The sequence below is a fragment of the Pteropus vampyrus genome, unplaced genomic scaffold (assembly GCF_000151845.1).
Source record: "Pteropus vampyrus isolate Shadow unplaced genomic scaffold, Pvam_2.0 Scaffold285, whole genome shotgun sequence".
Lineage (NCBI taxonomy): Eukaryota > Metazoa > Chordata > Mammalia > Chiroptera > Pteropodidae > Pteropus > Pteropus vampyrus.
In genome coordinates this window covers 1744196-1765367 of record NW_011889066.1, presented here as the reverse complement: position 1 = coordinate 1765367, position 21172 = coordinate 1744196, and the positions used below count along the sequence as shown (strand labels likewise).

The 21172-nt window shown below is 37.3% G+C and overlaps 1 protein-coding gene across 1 annotated transcript in view; it reads right to left on the bottom strand.

The window, feature by feature from the left end:
* Positions 1 to 21172, bottom strand: part of TXNRD3 (thioredoxin reductase 3) — a 50491-nt gene that overhangs the window by 4418 nt on the left and 24901 nt on the right. The window contains exons 7-15 of the mRNA XM_011376067.2: positions 20479 to 20621; positions 18882 to 18997; positions 17834 to 18059; positions 16535 to 16627; positions 11944 to 12020; positions 11210 to 11366; positions 7507 to 7614; positions 3803 to 3898; positions 42 to 176 (exon numbers count right to left, since the gene is read on the bottom strand). Of these exons, the coding sequence (XP_011374369.1) occupies positions 42 to 176; positions 3803 to 3898; positions 7507 to 7614; positions 11210 to 11366; positions 11944 to 12020; positions 16535 to 16627; positions 17834 to 18059; positions 18882 to 18997; positions 20479 to 20621 (1151 nt within the window). The remainder of the gene's footprint in view (positions 1 to 41; positions 177 to 3802; positions 3899 to 7506; positions 7615 to 11209; positions 11367 to 11943; positions 12021 to 16534; positions 16628 to 17833; positions 18060 to 18881; positions 18998 to 20478; positions 20622 to 21172) is intronic.

The window sequence follows — 21172 nt, the reverse complement described above, 5'->3', positions numbered from 1 at the left end:
TACCAATTGAAGTCCATTTTAAAAATGTCCTGTTTCTGTACCTCACCACATGTGGGATGAATTCCAATTGTGTCATCAAGTAGCTGCTTCGTGAGCCCACATTTCATTGCAGCTGCAAATCCTTGGGTAATCTCACCGGCATTCGGTCCAAGAATATGAAATCCTATTACCAGATTCTTTAACACAGAAACAAAACAAAGGGAAGCACAGTAGGTTAATGGCCTGAATAGGAATCTATGGATTTCAAGTTCACAGTTCAAAATGACAGCATCTACTACAAAAAAACAACAAAAAACTTTGAACTCAGCAGAGAGCATTGCAATGAAACTGAGCCACTGTAAGAATTTGTTAAATGAGCCAATAAACACACATCAAGTGATCTGCTTCAAATTCACTAGAAATAAGCAATTTACCCATTACATGGAGCTCAATAGTATGTATGATGGAAAGTTCTGAATTATGCTGAGCTAGTGCTAAATGGTAACATAGAAATCTAAATGAAAGTCTAACACTGGAATAATTCTAAGGCATGGGGTTTCACTGGGATTGCAGTGATTCCCTGCCCAGGAAGCAAGCTGCCTGGCTCCTAAAACAACAAAGCAGTGATCAAGGAGTGGATGCTAGGGGTGCTTTTTTCCCTAAGATTGCATGTTGGGAGGTGGGAGGCACATGTGATGAGCAGACCACTGAGACAGGAAGCAAGATTTACAGCATATTCCCAAGCTACACAGCAGTTAGGCTGTCCTTTTGCCAATGTTTTTAATCAGACCCTAGTATCTGTTTTGATCCTCAATAGTAAATAGTAAAAGTGTACAACAGTGTAGTTACTGTCATTTTATAATTCACATTTTTGATCTTTTCTTCTTCCTCCTTCTTATTCCTCTTTCTCCTTCTTCAAGCAGTCAATCCCTCTAACATTTCTTGTAATTCCTGCTTCAGTGGTGATGAACTCTCTTCAGCTTTTTCCTGTCTCGGAAGCTATCTGTCCTTCGATTCTAAATGATAGCTTTGCTTGGTAATCTTGGCTCTAGGTCTTGGCTTTGCCTCACTTTGAATATTTCATGCAAATACCTTCTGGCTCGCAGTTTCTATTGAGAAATCAGCTGACAGTCTTAAGGAAGCCCCACTGTTAACTGCGTTTCTGTTGTTTTTAAGATTCTTTGTTTTTAACCTTTGGCATTTTAATGATAATGTGTCTCTTTGGGTTCATCTTGTTTGGGACTTTCTGAGCTTCCTGGGCTTGTATGTCTATTTCCCTCCCCAGGTTAGGGAAGGTTTCCGTCATTATTTCTTCAAATAGGTTTTCAACTCCTCACTCTCTCTTCTCCTTGTACCCCATGTGAATGTTGGTATGCTTGATGTTGTCCCAGAGGTCTACTTACACTATCCTCATTTTTTGGATTTCTACTTGTTGCTATTCTGATTGGGTGTTTTCTGCTACCTTATCTTCTAATTGCTCATTTGATCCCCTGCTTTATCTACTGTTGATTCCCCTAATGCATTATTTCAGTTATTGTATTCATCATTTCTGACTGGTTCTATTTGTTTTCTATCTCTTTATTAAAGTTCTTCCCCTAAGTTCACTGAGCATCCTTATAACCAGTGTTTTGAACTCTGCATCTGGTAGATTGCTTGTCTCCATTTTACTTTTTTCTGGAGCTTTGTTCTAGTCTTTCATTTGGTCCATGTTTCCTTGTCTCCCCATTTTGGCTGCCTCCTTGTTTGTTTCTATGAATTAGGTAGGACTTCTACGTCTCTCAGTCTTAGTAGAATGGCCTTACGTAGTAGGTGTTCTGTGGGGGCCCAGTCTTCCCTTGTCACCTGAGCCAGATGCTCCATGTGTGTCCCTTGTATGGGTTGTATGCACCCTTCTATTACAGTTGAGCCTTGGTTGCTGTTTGCATATCAATGAGAAGGCCCTCACCCTTGAGCTGATTGTGAAAACTGGACAGTGAGGGGCTGACCCTACATAACAGAATTCACTTTAGCAGGGCTCTGGTGCCTGCCCAGTCTGCCTTTGGGTGTGTCATCTTCAAATGAGCCCCAGGTAGTGCTCTAGTTAGGTCAAAAGTGGGCCATGGGGTGTGCCAGCCCCCAGAGACTCCTCGGAGGGGCCTTGCCACAGGCAAAGTTCAGCCACAGCCTGTGCCCTGCTTGGGGCCACTTGGCAAGTCACCAAGCAATGTGCAGATGGTCACCACCTGTGCTAGGCTTGGAAGTGCCTCGAGAGGCCAAGCCACGAACTGAGGCCGGCTGCTGCTAGTACCAGGCTTGGGGTTATTCAGTAAGAGGTATGGGGCACTCCAAGTCCACGTGCTGCTTGTTTGGGTTTTGAAAACCTTTGAGAGATTTTAGGAAACTCTGCAGCATGACCCAGGACAGGCTGTTTGTATGGATAAGCCACTGGAAAAGGCTTCAGTGGGCCCGTAAGTGGGGTGGGGCAGGGTATCAAGGAATCACCAAGGCAGCGGGGTAGGGGAACCAATGTTAGCCAGGTTGATGAAGACTCAGATATGGTGGCTACCTGCATCTGCACACTGGGAGGGGGAAGGGCTCAACGAAGATAAAATGGATTCTGCCAGCACTTCTATCTTGGAGAAAGCTGCCCCTCCAGCCCTCTCCCTGAAGCCAGACAACTCAGTTCCTCTCCATTTGTCTCTGGTGCCTTTCAAGCGGCTGCCCCAGTGCTGGAGCTCAGAGCGAGTGAGTCCATCAACAAGCAATTATGTGTGTGGGCCCTTTAAGAGGAATGTCTGTGACTCCAGAGGCCCTCCGTCTCACTCAGGCACAATCTCCGCTGGTTTTCACAGACAAAAGTTGTGGAAACTTCTCTTCCCAGCACTGGAAGCCTAGGTTGGAGAGCCCGGTGTGGGGCTAGGAACCCTCAGTCTTCCAGAGGTATCTCTGTAGCTGAGATATCTCTCTCAATTCTCAACTACTATACAGGGTTATGGGACCAGCCTTCCTCATCTCTGCTTCTCCTGCCAGTCTCTTATGTCCCCAGTTATAGGACTTCTGTTCAGCTAGACTTCAAGTGACCCCCAATGATGGCTGTTTTGTAGTTTAGTTGTAATTTTGATGTGGTTGTGAGAGGAGGCAAGCACAGTGTTTACCTACTCCAGCATCTTGACTGGAAGCCTCTTACTCTGTAACTTTACATAAAGTCAGCTGTTGCTGTTCATATTTATCTAATTTTAGGTTTTATCTCCCCAGAGAGATTACAAACTCTTAAAAAAGGAGGAACCAATTGCTAACATGGCTTTCTACACTCAGTGTTCTTTATAAAACAAGTCATAAATAAGCTGTGCTTTAAACTCTGATAATCAGGGTATCTGTTATCAGCTTCATGCTCACCTCAATAAGGGGAAGGCAGAAACCACCAACAATGGGCTCTCCATCCCACGGATTCTTCTTTAATGAAAGAGTTCATTAGGAATTAGCTAATTAACTAGAATTTTCACTTTGTTTAAGTATCTCCTTCTATAGGCTTTTTGACACACACTTTACAAAATATACACAAAGATATACATTACATTTTATTAGTTATAATCAAAATTTTCACAGATCATCTAGACGGATCTGAGAAAAGAAGTTTCAATGATTATTTCAAGAAGGTATTGGTAAGTCTCAATTATAATCTATGACTTGTTCGACTTCTGCAAACACATTAACTGGTTAATTGGTTGAAGAATTTATACCTTGCCCTGAAAACTACCTTTAAAGAGATTATAAAAACCCAAATACTAGAATAAAAGGTACATTTTAAAATTATAGCATTTCAACTTCTAATCATATTACGTACATTGTCAAGTTTATTGCAAATTATCTTTGCATAGCAAGTATTGTTGTCTCTGCCGGCTACTGTCCACTCAAGAGGCCAGAATAAAGTATGATATACCTGGAAAACAAGAAGAGAGATAAAGAGGCCAAGATTAGTATATATGAAAACCACTCCTTAATATGCTTTTTAACTACACAAACGTGATAATCTCTACAACAGCTTCCAGAAATTTATAAAGTTCCATGATCCCAACTTTAGGTATCTGATGGGAGCAGCTGAACCAGAGTTCCTAAAATGCCAGCTACAGTGTTAACTTTCATTTTGCTCTGATGTTAGTCAAAAAAAAAAAATCTATTAACTAAATTCAATTTTCAAATTCTAGAAATTCATTTCCAGAGTACTATTATCCAAGGCAATGCACTAGGCCCTGTGTGGGCTGAAAAGGTAAATAAAGGCTTAACTCTGCCTTTGACAAGTTTACAACCTGCCTACAAGGTTCATTTTCAAACCAAATCTAGGAAAAGCAGAAGAAACAGAGTTCAACTCATTTAAAGATACTGAGAACATTACCTATGCTACTTGAAAGTCCTCACTCCAGCACCCCAAGTGCACCACTCAGGCTCTTCAATCTGGCTCAACTGTCTAAGAACCAGAAAAAAACACAATGTGCCTCACCTGCGCCACCTGCTCGCTACAGCTACATTTTCCCAGTGTTGACCCTCCTAATCCTTTCATTCAGAAGGCACTGGACTAATGTTTGGGGCCAGGATGAGAAATGTATTCTAAACTACAGATGGTCCCCAACTTACGATGGTTCAGCTTACGACTTGCTGACTTTACAATGGTGCAAAAGTAATACACTTTCAGTAGAAATGGTAGTTCAAATTTTGAATTCTGATCTTTTCCCAGGCTAGCAATATGCTGTAAGAAACTTTCTTGTGAAGCTGGCCAATGGGAACAAGATGATTTTGCCCAACTGTACAGGCATATTTTGTTTGTTGTGCTTTGCTTCATTATTGTGCTGTGCTTCAGAGATCCTGCATTTTTTACATGAAGATTTGTGGCAATCCTGCATGAAGCAAGTCTGTCAGCACCATTTTTCCAACAGCATTTGCTCATATTTCTGTCACATTTGGGTACTTCTCACAATATTTCGAACTTTTTCATTATTATTATATTTGTCATGGTGATCTGTGATCAGTGACCTTTAATGTTACTATTGTAATTGTTTTAGGGCACCATGAACTGCACCCATGTAAGATGGCAAACAATCAATAATGCATGTGCTCTCACTGCTATACTGACCAGCTGTTCCCCCATCTCTCTTCCTCTCCTTGGGCCTCCCTAATCCCTGAGATACAAATGCTATTGCACATTAAATATACTAAAGTAGTGTAAACATAACTTTTATATGCACTGGGAAACCAAAAAATTCATGTGACTGGCTTTATTGTAATATTCACTTTATTGTGATACTCGCTTTACTGCAGTGGTCTGGAATTTAACCTGCAATACTTCTGAGGTATATCTGTACTCTAAAATTTTGTATTAAGTCAGGCCACCCCAGAGCACAACCCTATTTTGGCCCCTTTAAGATTTATTTTTTATTATACTGTGCTTTGGTATTAAGCCATGGGACTGCAGCTGAGGATAAGAAAGTTCTATAAAAGCCATTATCATATTTACTAAAAGGGTAGTCTGAGAATATAATTCACCATATCTAAAGGCCCTATTTTTAAGAATGTAAAGAAATATCTCTCAATTCACCCTTTTCTAGTCAGGTAGTAGGAAGCTTAGAGTTAATTTCAATTTTCAGCTTAATTCTAAAGCAAGTCTATAGCAGCAGTTCCCAATCTCTTTGGCACCAGAGACCAGTGTTCCTATGAGAATCCAATGCCTGATGATCTGAGGTGGAGCTGAGGCGGTGATGCTAGCATGGTGGAGTGGCTGCAATTACAGATGAAGCTTCACTCATTCACATGCCGCTCACTTCCTGCTGTGTGCCTCAGTTCCTAACAGGCCACAGACCTGTACCAATCCACCACCCAGGGGTTGGGGGACCCCTGGGCTATAGGACTTTATAGCATTTTGTGAGCCAACAAGTTAACCTTCTAACATCACCTTATTTGTATACCCTCATTCTCTTTCTACTTTGATTTCTTCATTTAAAAAATATCATATATATATTTTTGAGAGGCTTCCTCAAATGTCTTTATAACAAAAATTTTAAAAAATACTAATACATGAAATTTTTTTGATCCTGTCAAATGCAAAAAATAAATATATAAAGTTGGTGAGTTGATCTGCAGTGACCCTTAGGATAAACAAATCCCACAAACTTGGGGAACTTTTTTCACATAAAGATATTCCTTTAACTGGGGTATGGCCTTCTATATTCTTCCTTACTCTCTATTTTAATGTCTCATTAATTTCAAAAAGTTTTAAAAGTGGTAAATCCATAATTGTTACCAGCAATCCTCCAATACCCAAGTGGAAATTTAGCACTGCAGAACGGATGGCTCATTATCACAAGGAGTTAATTACAACGCCGATCAAACAATGTTCTCTAAAACATAAATGTCTCATTGAAAACCATTTAAAATAACATTATAAAGTTTTACTCATACATTTTTGCTACACCAGAAGAGTAAGAGTTTCAGTAAGTCATTAGAACATTTAACTAGGTAATTTCAGTACTATGTTTTAAAGGAATTCCCAATAATAAATTGAAATGTCTTTAAGGGAGAGGACTTGAGATTTCAATTCTCTTTTGCTTAACACCTCGAGTAGTAATAATCCTCCAACTCTGTTTCTCTCTTTCTCTCCTATATTGGGAGGGTATGCAAAAAAAAAAAAAGGCCACTCAAACCACCCACCAAAATGTAATGAAATATTTATAAGGTTGTTGTGATTGAATGAGGCAGGGGTGGAAGGAGAAGGAGAGGTAGAAATAAAAATGTGTGGAGGACATCTCTGTGGGAGTCTGTAGCCCATAGCCCACAAAAGGCGGACAACTCTGGGAACTGCCCATCTTCCCCACCTACAGGCCATCAATAGTGTAGGCTCCCAGAGTCATGAGTCTGGATACTATCGTATCAAATGGAAGTGATTGGATGGATGATCCAACTAGAACCAATCAAAGGTCCTCTCACATAATTTAGAATTGAGACTGAAGAACAGCGAGGCAATCAGTTCTTCATAAAACCAGAACTATCAGATAAGCTTGGGAGCAAAAAAAAAAAAAAAGGTCATATTTTGACTGCTATGTGCATTCCAGGGACAAATAAAGTCTGCAGGAACAGAAGAATGAACTGCATGCGCACACACAAGCATACATATAAACCCCAAGCAAGTAAAAGGAACAGTTGATATGGTTTTCCAATTCCTGGTTCTTATTCCTTCCTAAGGCCTTGATACATTCCATCATTCCCAAAAGATTTCATATTAACTTGTGCTTTCCTATATAAGCTTACTCAGGTAGATGTTTCTTACCTGTTATACAGAAGTTCTAATGCATATATTATACCTCTCTCTTTCTCCAAATGTATTATTATTAGTTTGCAATAGAAACAGAATTTAAATTATTTAATTTCTAATTTTCCTAAAATAGGATGATTTCTTACAATATAACCATTACAATAACTAGCAAAATGACAAAATAAAGTGACTGAGAGGACGTTGATTAAAAGAGAAATTCTTAAAAAGTAAACAAAACACAATCTTACTTCCAGATTCTCTTTTTTATATACATCAATAGCTTTCTCTTCAGATAATCCACAACAGCCATATTCCAGAGGAGTAAACACTGTAGTTGGAACATTAATATAATCACACTGAAAGATAAATTACATGCTATTATTTTGTGACATTTTTAAATAAAATCTATATTACATACATTTATAAAAGGAAAATAGGTAAGTCCAGTTAAATGTAAGTGATTGTGACACATTACCATTTCAGGGAATTCTAAATTACACTAAAGGAGACAGGGTGAGCCCCTGATTCCACGGCAGAGATCACACGCTGACCAGTGACTGATGAACAGGACTGGCTCTCTCAAAGCCCCAATCTCACACTTCTGGTCTGAAAATCATGCTCTAGGGGTGGAGGTGGTGTACTTCACTGCCCCTGTAGACAGTTTCTAAAGTGTTCTCCATCCCTACAATTCTGGACCCTACTTTCTTGGAGTACCTCTACCAAGTGACCAAAAATGACACTATATCACTAGAAGTTGAGACCACCCTTGGTCATTTCATTTAACGGTGCCACTGAGATGATGAGCAAAGAAGCAGTTCAACAATGTGAGAATTAGTGACTGCCCTGGATCATCAAGGGTAGATGGCATATGTGCACTGGGGGGCTAATAAAGGGGCCAGGATCTCATGAGTCCTCTGGTTACGATGGAACCCCTTTCACAGGCCTTATCAGACTGAGGCATGGCATGAGTGCACAGCACAAGAAGACTGCAGACTCTGAACCTTACACACACTCTTCCAGCAGCTCCGTGCATCTGCCAATAGGAAAGCAAGTACAGGTAGCATCCCTGCCTAGAGAGAGTGTGTTTGTGACTGTGGAGAAGAGTTGAAATGTGTTGGCAGAAGCATCATTAAAACTGTGTGTGGAGAGAAAGCACTGGAGAATATCACCAGAGATGAAGGTCTCTGTGCCTGCCCATCTATAGCCCCTCAAGGGGTGATACTGGCCACAGTAATATATGTCCCCTCAACTTCTGCCAACAAGTTACAGGTGATTAGGTCAGGGGTAACATCTAACCCAAAGTAATCCATAAGCTGGCTAGAAATCCATGCAGGAAAAGGTGAGCTGTGTCAATCAAGTCCTTTCTTTGCAGGAAAATGAACTAGGAGCAAAGGAAGGATCCCCCAGGTGAAAGTGGGAGGGACAGGAAGAAACATGCCTGCAGAGTTGTATCCAAGTTAGTCTAAAAGGACACCCTGTGAAGCCCCACCCATGTGGCAGGGCCCCAGAGCAGCTGTGACCCCAGACCCAGCCCTGCTCTAACCACAGTGAGGCCCAGTCCTGGCATGGTACTTGTTCAAAGTCACTGTGTGATTTGACTTACTCATTCATGTGATTCTTTATAAGAAACTCCCTCAATTTGCTTAGTTTGAGTGAGTTTCCATTTTACCCAAAAGGAGGACACATCGAAATACCACCAGGTATCCCTGCGTCAATGAGGTGATTGTGCACAATAAACATCAGCCTAGAGTCTTTCACTTAAAATGTGCTGTAATCTCATTTTGCAATTGTTAACCGCAAATCATGGGTCAGCCAAGATTTGTTTTTTTTCCCAACATGGCTAGAGAAAGTCACATAACCATGTAGACTGCCTTAGTATTTTCTGACTTCCCTTGGTCCCTCAAATGCTCATCAATCCATTTACTTACCAGCAGCTGACCCCATATCCCATGGCCTACAGTGGAAGCCTTGTTTTCAACAAATGCCTGTGTCCTGTTTCATATCAATTAAGAAAAATCAACGGGCAATTTCTCAACTTTCCTCCCTTTCATCTAAAATACTTTCTCCACATCTTATATCATCTCCTCCACTTGAACTTGAGTTCATCTTGCCCTATTTGTAGCCTTCCTTCCAGTCTGTACCTTTAACTTCTCTCTTCTAATCTCTCCATCCTACGACCACCATGACTAACCTCTTAAAGCATTAGGCAACTACTCTGCTTTAATACACCTCAAAATGTTATTGCATTTTGGATGGGATAATTCTTTGTATACTTAACATTCCTGGCCCCACTCATTAATGCCAGCAGAGCTCCATCCCCAGCCACCTCTTATCTACCAACACCTCTATGTGTGCACAAGGTCTTCATTCACAATCTTATAAGGCACCTGGGGTAATGAAATAAGCTGCATACAGCAGCCCTTATGAAGAATAAGAATACATGCCCAAAAAACTTTTCACTTGAACCAAATCATGCAAACACAATCAGAGAAATTCAGAATATGAGACATTCTACAAGAAAGGTAGCCTGGATTCATCAAAAAAACCAAAGTTATGAAAAGTAAAACAAGCCGACAAACAGGGAAATAAAGGCAGGGGACTGTATCAGGTTAAATGAGACTTAGAAGAGCCATGTACTGTGTGTACCAAGAAACATGCACATACACTTAGTGGACAACTGAGAAATGTGAATATTACTGCATTTCTGTTGAATTGCTCAGCTACAGTGATGCAATTGTGGTTACGTAGGTGAATATCCTTGTTCTTAGGAGATATATGCTGAAGTATTTAGGAGCAAAACATCATTGATGTCTGCCACTTATTTCAAAAAGCTCAGAAAAAAATGTACATGCATTGTATATATACATCTGGAAAAAAGGAGAGAGCAAAGATGGCAAAATGTTATTAACTGTGGAATTTAGGTGAAAGGGTAATACGGGTGATTATTTTTATTTATTATTTATTTATTATTTTTTTCTGTGGTTTGACATCTTTCTTAATGTTGGAGAAATAAAGGTCTTCAACAGCTCCCACTGCCCAGAGAAGGCCTTACTGATGATTCTTTACTGTGGCATCACAGATTTCTGATGATCTGACACCAAATCAATTTATCAAGTCTCCAGCCTCATTCCCAACTGTATCTTTCTATCACCAACTGCCTGCATATGCCCCAGAATGCTGTAAGTACTGTGGATGGGACAATTCTTGACACCCACTCAGTAAGACCACTTCTCCAGTTGCTCATTACTCATCAACACCTCTGCACATCCACGGCACTCCTAACGGAGCACGACATGACTTCCTTCAGCTGGGAATTGCTAAGAGACTGCTCATATTTCTAGAACAAAGTAAGCACTGCAGAGCTCTTGGGATTTTGAGTTATCTACTTATCAAGAGCCTTTTGCTTCCTCAATTTTGAATTATCCCACAAGGCCCATCTCAAATCTTTGATCAAAGACTATGAAAGGTAGAGGAGACTGTAGCAATCATCTGATTCACACCATAAGTTTTGCAGATGGTGAAACTGAGGTGCACAGAAGTGAAACAATTCAACCAGGTTCATACACCAAGCAGGAACTGAAGCTAGGGCCAGCATCCTGATCCAATGAGTCCCCTCCTACTCTGTGACAGTGCAACTGTCCACCGGGAGGCCTCTTGGGAGTCAGAATTAACTGCTCCTCATCTTATGCATGACCCCCACCTATCTGGTAAATCCCCGTGGTGCTGGAACCATGCCAGTCCCTTGTATATCACCCAGCACAATATCTTGCACACAGCAGATATTAAAAAAATATTTATTGAAAACCATTACTAATAGTAAGTCACCTTAAATGATTTATCTGTGAAGGACCCTTTACTTCCAAAACAAGCACCCAAGTGTTATTTGTACTGATTTTTTAAGTCATAATTTTTATTTAGATATTATCTTAAAAACAATAGTAAGAAATTTACCTTTTCTAAACGACCCCCAAAGAGTCTTCGAGCCAACAGCTTGCCTGCCTGTATAGCAACGGGAGTGAGCTCAAGTTTACCTTCCAGAATATCTCCTATAGCGTAAACATAGGGCACGTTGGTCTGTTCCATATCGTTTACTGGTATCTTGCCATTCCTATTAGATTTTGGAAGGGAGAAAAATATATTATAACTAACTCTATACTGCTGGATGACTAACACTATTCCAAGAGACAGAGACTAAGTACATAGAGAAAAGACCTCCCTCTAAGAACTCATGTACCTGGAATCATAAACTGTCTTACAATAAGATGTACAATAACAAGGGTTTCTGGAGCTCCAAAAAAAAACATCCTGCTGGTTGATGAAACCATGCTCGTTTTATGGGTGCTGAGGATATTGCCAGATTTCTGCCAGAATTGCAATTAGAGCTTTGAAATTTTTTTCCTTGCTTGACCAAGGACATAAAAATTCACTCTAAATCAGATAGTAAGTGCATACATTTCCACAATTATTTTTTAAAATCATGCATGAGCTCTTTGAGGCATACAACAGTTACTGACTGATTAATGAAAAAATTGGTAACAGAGCTCAGACAGTACTTCCTGTAAAGTAAATTTAAAGCATTAAAATTTTGCACCTTAGTGCAAAATTAAATGAGAATTTCTAAGAGGTGATCTGTATAAACATTTTGCTTTGTGCAGCAATAGTGCAATGATCCCACATGTACATACTTCTCATTGATTTTGACACCAATCTTCTCCAAGCCTATTTTCCTTGTACTGGAGTCACGACCAATTGCTAACAAAACCTATATTTAGAGAGAGATCAAAAACACAAATTATCAATATCAGGAATGAAAGAGAGAACATTACTATAGATCCTTCAGACATTACAAGTTTAATAACTATTTTGAATGTCCTAGGCCAATGACTTTGACAGCTTAGATGATAAAGATTCCTTACTTTTTTTTGAGGTCAAAATGTGTTTTTTTTAAATTGCAGTATAATTGATATATAAGTTTCAGGTGTATTACGAGTCTATATTTGTACATGCTGCAAAATGACAACCTCAATAAATCTAGTTAACACCCATTACTATACATAGTTACAATTTTTTTTCTTGTGATGAGAACTTTTAAGATCTACTCTTAGCCACTTTCAAATATACAATAATACAGTATTATTACCTGTAGTGACCATATTGTACATTACATCCTCAAAACTCTTTGAAAGACACAATTTACCAAACTTACACACAAATCTGAATAATCTTATTTTATGTGCTGAATTATATCCCCCTACTCCCCCACTTCCAGCAAATTCACATGTTTAATTTCTAGCCCCTTATACCTCAGAATGTGACTGTATTTGGAGACAGGACCTTTAAAAAGGTAATCGAGGTAAAATGAGGCCATTAGGGTAGGCTCTAATTTACTATGACTAGTGTCCTTATGAAAAGAGCAATTAGAAAACATACAACAGACTAAAGAGCAATCATGTAAGGACACAGGGAGAAGGTGACCATCTCTTGGCCAATGAGAGAGGCCTCAGAAGAAACAATGAGAGAGGTCTCAGAAGAAACCAAATCAGCTGACACCTTGATCTCAGACTTCTGGCCTCCAGACTTGTGAAAAACTAAGCTTCCTTTGCCTAAGGCACCCAGTCTGTGGTATTTTGTTATGGAATCCCTAGCAGACTAATACCCTATCTTCCATTCTCATTAAGGAAACTGAATTCACAATTTATTAACTTTCCATAAATTAACTCCAGACCCAGATGACTTCACTGGTAGAATCTACTAAACACATAAGAAATAATACTAATGGTACAAGAACTCTTTCAGAGAAAAGAAGAGGAAATCTTCCCAACTCCTTTCTATGAGGTTAGCATAAATATCTGACACCAAAATCAAACAAGTATATTTAAATAAAATTATAAGCCAATATCCTCATGAACATAGTTGTAAAATCCTTAACAAAATCTTAGCAAATCAAATATAACAATATGTGAAAAGGATCATGACCAAGTGAGGTTTGTCCCAAAAATACAAATTTGGTTTAACATGCAAAAATCAATCAATGGAGTTCATCTGATTAACAGAATAAAGGAGAAAATAATTTGATCATCACAATAGATGTAAAAAAAAGCATCTGATAAAATTTAACACTCTTTGAGGATTTTAATAAAATCCTCAGCTCACTAAGAATAAAAGAAAACTTTCCCAACCTGATAAAAGGCATGTATAAAAAAGTTTACATCCTAGCAATCATAAAAGACTGAATGCCTAACTAAGATTACCCCTAAGATCGAAGCAACATGAGGACGCACACTCACAATTTCTATTCAGAACTGTACTGGAGGTCTAACCTGTGCAACAAGGCAAGAAAAAAACAAAAGGCATGCAGACTGAAAAGAAAAAACCAAACTGATTATATATGCAAACATAAATCCTAAGACTCTACAACAAGGTCAATGTACAAAAGTCATTTATATTTCTATACACTACCAACTAACCATTAAAAGTTAAAAATTTTTAAATGCTATTTATGATCGCTTAAAAAAATGAAATACTCAAGATAAGTTTAGTGAAATACATGAAAGCTCTCTAAAGCAAAATAACATATTGCTGATAGAAACTAAAGAATAGATAAATAAGGGGAAAATATACGAAGTTCATGTACTGAAAAAAAATCAGTATTATTAAGATGTTAGTTCTTCCAAACTGATCTATACTATACAATCTCAATCAAATCCCAGCCAGCTTTTTTTTTTTTTTAATCGACAAGTTGTTTTTAAAATTTATATATGGAAATATAAAGGACTTAAACAAATTTGGAAGACTTATTCTACCTGGTCTAAGATTTACTATAAAGCTTCAATAATCAAAACAATGTGGTGCTAGTTGAAGGAGACAAATGGTTAATGGAATAAAGAGTGCAGAAATAGACTGATGGTTAAAAAGTCAAACTATTTCAACAAAGGTACCAAAGTAATTTAATAAAGAAAAGGAAGCCTTTTCAACAAATGGTACTAGATACCCATATGGAAGAAAAAGAACCTCAAGTCCTACCTCACACCATAAACAAAAATTAATTCAAGACGAATTACAGACCCAAACATAAAGATAAAACTTTAAGGCTTCAAGAAGAGAATATCTTCACAATCTTTGGCAATTACTCAAAAAGTTAAATATAGAAACTATGCTAGGACCAAGCAGTTTCACTCTTAGGCATTTATTTACCCATGAGAAATGAAAATATATGTCCACAAAAGGGCTTATACTAGAAATCTTCATAGGAGTTTAAGTCACAATTAGCCCAAACATTAAACAGCCTAGGTGTCCATCTACAGGAAAATGAATAAACTGATATATTCATACAACTGTATATTTATACAATTCATACACCAAAAAGAATTACTAATATACACAACATGGATAAACCCTAAAAAACATTACTCTGAGTAAAAGCAGCCAGATACCAAGGAGTACCTAATATATGGTTTCATTTCTGTGACATCTAAAATAGGCAAAACTAGTCTATGGTGACAGAATAAGAATAGGTTGCTTGGGGTCAGAGAATAGGAAGGGACATGAGAGCTTTCTAAACTCATAGCAATGTTTTGTTACCCTCAAAGAAGTATGGATTAGAGAACATGTATATCTTTCAAACTAATTTAACTGTACATCTAAGATCTGTGCATTCCACTACATATAAATTATGCCTCCCTATAAAAATAAACAATTTATAAATTCAGATAATGTAAACAACTTTATGCTAATATGTTTGATAATTTAGATGAAATGGACTAACTCCTAAATAACTATTCAAAAGTAACTCAAGAGAAAAATAGAAAGCCTTAAAAGTCCTTCAACTATTAAAAAATGAATCACTGGTCAAATATATATATGTCTATATACAGAATTCTCTCCTTCTCTTGATAGATAGATAGATAGACAGATAGATAGATAGACTCTCCATAGAAAATTCTAAACTTAAATGGCTGCATCAGTGAATTCTATCAAACATATAAAGAATGTTCTAATATTACAAAAATGCTTCCAGGGAACAGAAAAAGAGGGAACACACCCCAAACTTCCTTCATGAGCTAGAATACTCTTGATACCAAAATCTGAAAAGTTCAATATGTTAGAGGAAAGTATAAGCCAATATGATTCATGAATATAACGTAAAAGTTCTAAATAAACAAATCCAACAATATATAAAAAGGACCTGTACCAAGGTGGGTTTATACCAGGAATACAAAGTTGGCTAAAGATTAGAAAATCAATGTAATTCAAGACATTAACAAATTAAAGAAAAAAAGAAAGCTACAAATGGAACAGTGTTACAACTGTACTCATCCACTCATGATTTTTTTTAAAAAAAGAAAACCCAAATAACCAAAAAAACTTTAGCAAACAAGAAATATAAAAGAATTTCTTTAACTCGATTAAAATTATCTACAAAAACCCTACAAAAAACATTATTCTTTAATAATGAAACACTGAAAACTTTCATTCAATACTGAGAACAAGTCACGAAGGCCTGCCATGGCCATTTCTGGTTAACACGATACAGAAGTCCTAGCTAGTGCACTTTTGCAAGAAAAAAAATAACAAGGAAAATGGTGGAAAAGAAGAAACTGTGGTTATTCACAAATAATACGAACGTGCACAAAAAAATCCAAAATAATCTAAGGACAAATTATCAAATGAGAGTTTTTTGAGCTCTATTATATATTTTTGAACTTTGTTGACTCTCTCTATTATTTCCTTTTTTTACCTAAAAAAAATCATGTATATAACAGTACATAAAACATAAATGTATAGTTTATGTTAAAACTATAAACTACAGTTTACAAAAGAAATGTTGGCATCTAAACATCAGTTTAAATTAGAATTGTTGCCATTCCAAAGTAGTCCATGAACAGGTCACACTTTGTGGAGATTTTATAGTGTTTATTTTTTTAAAATAAAAATATCTTTTTTTAAAATTATAAGATAGATTTAATGTTTATTGCAAAAATATTCAAATGAAGAAATGTGTAAGATATCTAATGTCCTTGAAGTAAGTACTAATAACAGTCAGGTATATCTGCTTCCAGATTTTGTTCTACGAATAGCTACACATACACATGTACTTTATGGCGTTTTTCATGTACTACTATCAAATGTCAACAGATTAACTACCTTCCATATTTATTAAACTCCTACAAAGAATACCGCCCCCAAATTAAGCCTGGGATAATTTTCCCATAAGTTTCATCTGTGCTAATTTATGAGTGTGCTCAACTACTTACTGCTTATGAAATAAAAACTTACTGTGTTATACATTCCTTCAACAGTTTCTGGTCCTTCAGTGGATTTAGCCACTACTTTCAGCTTTCCAGGTGAACCTTTCTCCACCTGTTGAACCTAGTAAGGACAAATAATGTAATGATTCTATCTAAAGGGAACAGAAAATAAATGGGTCATAGGGTGTACATGTGAGTGTGGGTGTACCCATGTGGGTGTATATGTGTGTATATATTTAGGTTTTTGGACTAAGTAGGGATAGAAAAAAGAGGACCGTCACAAGATACATTTTGGAGGTAGAAATAAATTAATGGATTAGTTGAAAGTAGTATAAAAGGAAGAATGAAGGGATGCTTTCTACGTGTTGGCTTAATAAATTGTGAGGACTCTCGTATCATTTACTGAGTAATGAGATAGGCCAGGCAGGCAGATTAGCAGGGGAATACATTTTGGTAGAACATCAAGAGTTTTGTTTTTATGTTGTTAAATTTGAAATGCTTATATGGAATTCAAGGTGTGTGTGGGGGGGATATCCAGTAGACAGCTGTACAAATGAGTATGAAGTTTAGGAGAGATGCCTGAGCAGGATATATAAATCTAAGAGCTATTGGTATTGAGATAAAGTGTAGGCCTAAAGAAGACTGCCCAGGTAAAAAGGGCAGAGAAGTGAAGAAGGACAAGATGCTCTGATATTTACAGGTTTAGTACATGTGGAACTATAGGCTGTGGGGCCAGAGAAGTCCAGAAACAAAGAATATTTCAAATTGAACGAATGTCAGTTTCACCAAATGCTGCCAGAGGCCCAGTAAGATAAGAATAGAGATGTGATCACTGACTTTGACAAGTGATCCTGATAAGCAGTTTCAAAGGAGTGGCAGGAATGAAAGCACGTGAGTTGGAAGATGTGGGAAATGAGGTAAGAAATGAAGTAGCATGGATAAAAGTTTTCTTGTAAAGGGGAAAAGAGAAGTCGGGAAAGGTAGAGAGAAGAGGGAGGGTTTGTTTGTTTAAAGATGAGAAATACTGAAGGGAGAAAGATAACGACTAGCTGAAGATGGGACGACCCTGAAAAGGTGACAGAAGGTAAGAGGAACAGTGAGAGAAGAGGGAACCCAGGCTGAGAAAAGCAAGGACACCTTCATGTCAGCAGAGGAGGAGACAGAGACAAAATTGAGGCATGTTTGTAGATTCTGGGTGGGAATATTATCTTTAAGGTTTCCTATTGAGTACAGACCAATTTATTTAATGAAATGAAGGAGAGGTTAAATAAAAAGCTAAAGAGAGTAAAAAGAAAATAAAAGGCATTCCAAATGTCATTCAACTCACCATCACAGGTATAAATTTTCTTACGAACTTAACACCATGTTGTTCCATGTAGGAACCGACTCTCTCTGCCATTTCTTGATCAAAGCCACGAAGAAGAACTGAACGCACCATAACTGTGACATCTAAGCCAAGGCCAGCAAGAAATCCTGCACATTCCAGAGCCACATAAGATGCACCAACTACTAATGTTTTGCCAGGGCAATAAGGCAGAGAAAAAAGGTCATCACTGAAAAATAAAAAGAATACCTAGACAATAAAAATGAAAATGAGTTAGATTTCAAAGTATAATGGTCTTTTGTTGGCTGAATTGCAATTTGGGACTTGAATGAAGAAACACTAAAAGAAACAGCCTTTTGAAGTTTGTAATAGTATCTCCTGTGGAGTAAGAAGTATACTTCAGTTTTTTCAAAATCAAATTAGTGGATTGCAGCAAAGATTTTTTTAAAAACAGAATAGAAAATATTAGATTACATTCTATGTGATAAGAAGAAGTATTGTTTTGTGGGTTTTTTGGATATGTGTGTGTATGTGTTCACATGAACAACAGTGCGACAAAAATGTTTTTCTTATTGTGCATCAGCTGAAAAATTTGAAAGTCGTCATACTAAGTTATACATTGTCCTCTTGATGATAATCCAGGGAAGATTCCTATTAAATCTCAGTATTAGGAACAGCCATGATTCTTCTGATCAGCTAGTTCATTATTATTATATAGACACTAAAACCTAAAGTTAATTGTATTCACTTCTTTGCTTTGGCCTCTGGGAAGTTTAGAGCCAAATTCCCATAGGAATTACCTAGAAACATACAGCATATTTCTGTGTATAAATTTGACCTTATTATTTACTCAAACTATCTTTTCTTTGCTCTATTAACTACTTAGCTTCTTTCTTTCTTTTTTTTTTTTTTTTTGAGACCTACTTAGCTTCTTGCATTGTATATACCTTTATTCATCAATTCAAATCTTTGTGAAATAAGGCAGGAAATAAATAAATTGAAAACACATAAACAATACAATTTACAGTTATAATGGTCTATTTAATCTTACCTAGTAATACAGTATTCTTTATCTCCTTGGATTCCTAAATACCGCGGCCTTTCACCTGTTGCTATGACAAATTTTGCAGCAGTATAACAAGTTTCCTGTCCTTTTCTATTGGTTGCCTTAAAAAAAGGAAAGTAAATCTCACTTTTCAATAAACGCTACAGAGTACCAGACACCATGAACAAACTAATTATTACCCTCTATGGAGCTTCCCATCAATAGAAAGAGACATGCAAAAATAATAATCCAATGTGATAAGCACCACCACAAAAGAGAAGTCATTACAAAATATTAACCAAAAAGACTGCAGTGAGGGTGGAGTAGAGGACTGGAAAGCCAGTCAAGAATGGCTTCAAAGGCGGTGATATTTCAAGTGGTGATGAGAAAAGTGAAATGATTTGAGAGGAATGGAAACCTAAAGAGAGAAGAGTATATATAAATGCACACAAGCCTGAAACTAGCTAGCATCTGGGAAACGAGTGGCCAAAGGTGAAAAAGAGGAGAATATGTGTCAGAGGTAAAGTCATACAGATTAGCACCAAATGTAAAGACCTCTCTGTGTCATCCTAAAAATCTAGGCTATGGAGAATCAACAAAGGTGAACAATAAACACACTGTCTATTTTCAATTATAAAAGTAAATCATAAACATATTTGCATTTTAAAAATTCAAGAAGAAATGAAAATGTTTCAACAAGGGGGTGGTTTAAACAGGGATCTGCAACAGATCCACAAGTACAGGCTGTGAAGGTGAAGTGAGGAGGACCCTAGGTTTCTTGCTGGAATAACTAGGGAGATGCTAGTGTCACTAAATGAGGAAACAAAGGAGAGGCAGGTCTGGCTGGGGGCGATTGGCTTATTCAACCAACTGTACCAGGCATATGACAGTTTGAGAAATAAAACTGACTGACTTATATTTCGACTATGTTTCAGGTGAATAAGTAATTCAGATTAGCCCAGGCATGGTTCTAAAGTGGAAGCTTTAATTGGACTACCTCACACCTTTCTAGAGACAACAAATAACTACAAAATAACCTCATATCCTTCAAGATCATTACACACTGCTATGAAAGCAGAGTACAAAAATAAAGTGGATGTTGAGGATGATATCTGATTGTCTCTCATAATTCCAGTTTAAAATTTTTGTGTTCATCAAAATGGTCTCTTTTTTAATATATTGATCTTATAATACATAAACCTTACAAATATAAATTTATAAAATACAATAATTCTGATACTACTTTTATTAATGCTTTTATGAGTAAAATGCTTTTATATATTGGAGTTCTAGGTAAGGTTTCATTTTTTTAAAAAAATTAACATGGCTAAAATTGTGACCATTTTACTATTTAAACTTTGAACTGTTTAAACATTTTCTTCTAAGATAGTAATGAAATCAAAGGGCAAATAACTTTAAATTACAAGTTCTTTAAAAAGTAGTTTCCTCTATTTACTCAGACATGTAGAATCCACAAACAATGGGTGAAACACACGTATTGCACTAGTTATAGTCCTTAACATGTGAAACAGAATTTTAGCTCAAAGTAAGTACAAACAGTAGTAAGGAAAAGCAATTAACAAGACAAATATTCAAACAGTACCTTTATTTTATGATGTTCAACGAATTCTCCATAGGAATTTACATAGGCCACAGCCTTCTCCCTCAAAGACAGCCTGTAGCTCCAATTTAGAGAGCCGATGTGGTTTTGAATCGCTTCTGTCATGGTCTCCCAGTTGTGCTTCACTGAAAATAAATGAGCAGGGTAAGGGCGTAAAGTGAATTTTACTGTAAATGGTAAATTATATATAACCACACATGAGCCATATGACATATCGCTTTAAAGAATCAAGAAGTGAACAGAAGATAATTAGCAACTTAAATTTTTTAATGCCAATTATGGTTTATACTTCTTCCTTTTATATTATAAAACATGCAAAAAAAGCATAGTTCTGAAAAGAAGACAACTGGAGAAATCCATGGAGGAGAGAATGGGGAAAACTGGGGCTACTACAGCCATGCCCGCAGAGTTATGAGGCAGGAAGGTGATCTGCGCTTGAAAGCACCCAAAGACACTTTCACATTCTGTGAGGGCCTGTTGCACGTAGCCTCCTACGTGTGAAGGAAAGCAGGTCTCAGAGACAGTGAGCACTGCACTTTCACCTCCCCAGACCAGCCCACGCCACCCCAATTTGGTTCATCTGGCAGTAGTTTCATCACACTGAATATCCTACATTTCTTCACCATAAATGTGGTTTAGTGCTCACCAGTGCACACCATTTGTAATACAATGTTTA